The 3,740-nt window shown below is 41.6% G+C and overlaps 1 protein-coding gene across 1 annotated transcript; it reads left to right on the top strand.

Moving 5' to 3' along the window:
* Nucleotides 1-1,068: 1,068 nt before the first annotated feature.
* On the top strand, nucleotides 1,069-3,480 carry LOC145632905 (uncharacterized). Its single transcript, XM_081685231.1, has 3 exons — nucleotides 1,069-1,748; nucleotides 2,593-2,775; nucleotides 2,898-3,480. The coding sequence occupies exons 1-3, from the start codon at nucleotides 1,069-1,071 to the stop codon at nucleotides 3,478-3,480; spliced, it is 1,446 nt and encodes a 481-aa protein (XP_081541357.1).
* Nucleotides 3,481-3,740: the final 260 nt, after the last annotated feature.

Genomic DNA, 3,740 nt, shown 5'->3' with positions numbered 1-3,740 from the left:
CCAATCAATGGTCCCGGCTGCCTTCTCCTTTGGATGAGGAGTGGGCTGCCGGTCTTCGACTGACTTCCCCTTCTCCTGAGAAGTCTTCTTCGCCGACTGACCTTTACTTGGGCCAGCCCGACTTTGGGTGATCAACTCTTTAATTTCACCCTTGAAACTGGTCATGAATCTTATGAGTTCGTCTCGGGTGACAGGTGCTGATCCAGATGCCGTATGGGTTTCCCCTTCCGGCTGCCCAGTGGGTCGACTTGCACCCGCCTAGGAGGCACCCCGCTCCAGAGTGTCTCTGGGCCGAATGCGTTTTGTTCTGAGAGAGCCATTATCGGCTGTTAAGGTTTCGACTTGAGGATCTTCATCCTCCTGGTCTGTAAAGACTTCTGGGTCATCGCCCAGACGATTAGGTTGTGGTACAGACTCTTGAACCATCTTCGAGGTACTCTCCCCATAGACAGCGCCAAATGTTTTGGGTGTTTTTGTCCCTCGGGAGAGTTACAACACGAAGACTAATTCGGCTTGAGCTGTACCTGCAAAATAACGGAGACTCCGGGTTGTTGGAGCTCCGCCTCCGACGGTCAAGTTAGTAACTTGAAAAGGAATAAAGAGTACGGAAATTTAGGTGGGTATCTGCTCGGATTCCAAGCTCAGATGTCTCTATCACAGGGATAGTGAGTAATAATAAATGATCAAAAAACGTCCACTCCAAAAGAGGGGAATCTCCCTATTTATAGGGTCCTCGAGATTTGTGCCCCTGATTAGGTCATTGATCCCTAATCATTGGTGGGCTGCGCCGCATTGCGGCTTTCTCGGGATTTGGGCCTGAAGGCCGCCTTTTTCCCTTAACTTCTGGAATGACACGTGTCAAGTAGGGATTGGTCCACTTTGGGCCATCCTGAGGCTGACACGTGTCACCCTCTTATTGGGCCACGCGGAAGGGTAAAATTACCCTAAACAGAAACACAGACAAAATTCCTAGAAGATATTAGCAATCAACCATCTAAGAAAGTGCATCAAGTCCCTGAAAAAGTTCTTTGGCATTTCCCTCTTAAACCAAGGCTTCAAAGGTTGTACATGTGTTTAGAAACAGCAAAGCTAATGAGGTGGCACGATGAAGAAAGAAATAAGGATGAGTTATTGAGGCATCCTGCAGATGGTGAGGCATGGAAAGAGTTTGACCTAAAGTACCCAGTTTTTTCTAATGAGGCACGTAATGTTCGTTTGGGCCTCACAAGTGACGGATTCAATCCATTTCTAACTATGAGCACACAACATAATGCATGGCCTGTTGTTCTAATTAATTATAACTTACCACCATGGTTGTGCATGAAGCCAGAATTCTTAATGATATCTCTCCTTATTCCCGGGCCCACCTCTCCTGGAAATGACATTGATGTCTATCTTCAACCATTGGTTCAAGAACTTAAAGATTTGTGGGAGTATGGGTTGGACACCTATGATGCGGAGAAACGTCAAACATTTAAGATGCATTTAGCTTTACAATCAACGACCAGCTACTTTCCAGGTTTTGCTATGTTATCAGGTTGGAGCACCAAAGGGAAGTTTGCATGCCCTTATTTTCACTACGAGACTAATCATCATCACTTGAGTAATAGTAACAAATCATGTTATTCGGCTCATCGTCGATGGTTAGATGAAAATCATCCTTGGCGGCATGATATGGTGTCTTTTAATGGGGAAAAGGAAGAGAGGACAGCTCCAGATCCTTTAACAGGGGATCAAATTTCAAGCTTGTTGGAAAACTGGGAAAACTAGTTTGGAAAGTTACAACCAAAGAAGAAATATGTAGATTGTCCTTGGAGAAAGTCCTCTGTCTTCCACACTTTGCCTTATTGGAAAGATTGTGGGTGTCGTCATCATTTGGATGTCATGCACATTGAAACAAACGTTTGTGATAATGTGCTCGCAACTTTGTTAGACATACCTGGAAAGTCAAAAGATCATCATAAGGCTCGATTAGATCTGCATGAAATGGGTATAAGGGGAGAACTACATCCTGTGGATGCAAATGACGAGCGATATGTTATGTTGCCCAAAGCTTCATTCTCAATGACGAAGGAAGAGAAAAGCATATTTTGTAGTGTTTTGAAGAAGGCAAAGCTGCCCCAAGGTTGTGCATCAAATATTGCAAGGAGTGTACAAGTCAAGGAGGGGAAAATATAAGGGTACAAGAGCCATGACGCTCATATAATAATGCAACACTTGGTTCCGCCAGCAATTAGGAAAACTTTACCAAAGCATGTTGCTTTACCTCTTATGAGATTGAGTGGCTTTTTTAGGGAAATATGCAAGAGAGTCATCAATCCGAAAGATTTGGATCCCCTTCAAGCAGGAATTGTTGAGACTCTTTGTGAACTAGAAAGAATATTTCCACCTTCTTTTTTTGACATAATGATCCACTTCCCGATTAATTTGGTTGATGAAATCAAGCGTGGTGGACCGGTGTGTGATTGATGGATGTACCCTATAGAAAGGTACCTCGGAAAGTTAAAATCATATGTTAAAAACCGATATCGCCCCGAGGCTTCTATAGCAAAAGGTTATTTTTGCTGAAGAGTGCTTGATATTTTTCTCTAGGTATTTGAATGCTAGTGTAAAGAAGCGATCTAAGTGGTTTAACAAAAGTGAAGAGAAAACTGATGAAATTGATGAAGAATCACCTTTATTCCCTAAGGTAGGTTATCCTCTTGGTAGGAAAACGAAAGGGAAGGCATACACTCTTGATTCAGACACAATGGCTCTAGCACATCGTTATGTGTTGTTTAATTGTCAAGATGACCAAGTTTAGAATTACATCAAGTGACTAATTTTTCAATATCTTTTCCATTGTGTTTAAATTTATATTTTTGTATAACGTTACTTATATGGCTAATACTATGAAGGGAACATGAAGAGTTTGTGAAGAAGAAGTCTAGAGACAAACGAAAAAGAAGGTGGAAAGAGGCACAAGAGCATAGCAATGAATTTATGGTTTGGTTTAGAGAAAAGGTTGTGGTGGATAATGTCCCGGATCATATTAAGTGGCTATCAAAAGGTCATTCTACTATTACAAGGAGGTACACCAGATATTTTTGTAATGGATATAAGTTCTACACTAGAGATCATGATGAAAGGTGTAAAACTCAAAATAGCAGAGTCTCTGTAACCGCTTTGACTCCAAGCTTCGCAACTAGTAAGGATCACAATCCTGTTCTTGGTAATGTCACATATTATGGGGCTATAAAATCGATAATTGAGGTCGATTATTGGAGTGCATTTAGTGTTGTGTTGTTTGAGTGTGATTGGTTCCGTGTGGAAGTAGATGATTATGGACTCACTCGGGTTAACTTTAAGAAATTGTGTTCTAAAGATGATCCTTTTGTCTTGGCCTCACAAGTGCATCAAGTGTTCTACACTCAAGACGGCCTTGATGACGATTGGCATTATGTGCACAAAAATTTGCCAAGAGACTTTTTTTATGCCTAGGGGCAATCTGAACACACATATATGAATGAAGTTCGTGAACCCGCTGAGGATTTAATTCCGGCTACAGATAATGATGTACACAAAAGTTGGTGTAGAGAAGCTGCTTATGACATAGTTGAGGTGCCTGTTGACCGTAAAATGAGAGTTCATAATCACGAAGAAAGTTCCGATAGAAATGACACTGATTGGGATTGGATGGAACCGTCAAAGTGACATGCATGTTTATATCTTTTTATATATATATAATAATTGTCCTTCTT

The sequence above is a fragment of the Chenopodium album genome, chromosome 5, assembly GCF_948465745.1.
Source record: "Chenopodium album chromosome 5, dcCheAlbu1.1, whole genome shotgun sequence".
Classification (NCBI taxonomy): domain Eukaryota; kingdom Viridiplantae; phylum Streptophyta; class Magnoliopsida; order Caryophyllales; family Amaranthaceae; genus Chenopodium; species Chenopodium album.
This window is presented reverse-complemented; position numbering and strand designations above follow the sequence as displayed.

What these genes read in the sequence shown, in the direction of transcription:
- LOC145632905 (XM_081685231.1), top strand. Translation starts at nt 1,069, where the DNA reads ATGTGTTTAGAAACAGCAAAGCTAATGAGGTGGCACGATGAAGAAAGA. An exon ending in GGGGATCAAATTTCAAGCTT is followed by an intron (nt 1,749 to 2,592) that starts GTTGGAAAACTG and finishes ATTTTTCTCTAG; the next exon opens with GTATTTGAATGCTAGTGTAA. An exon ending in CTAGCACATCGTTATGTGTT is followed by an intron (nt 2,776 to 2,897) that starts GTTTAATTGTCA and finishes AATACTATGAAG; the next exon opens with GGAACATGAAGAGTTTGTGA.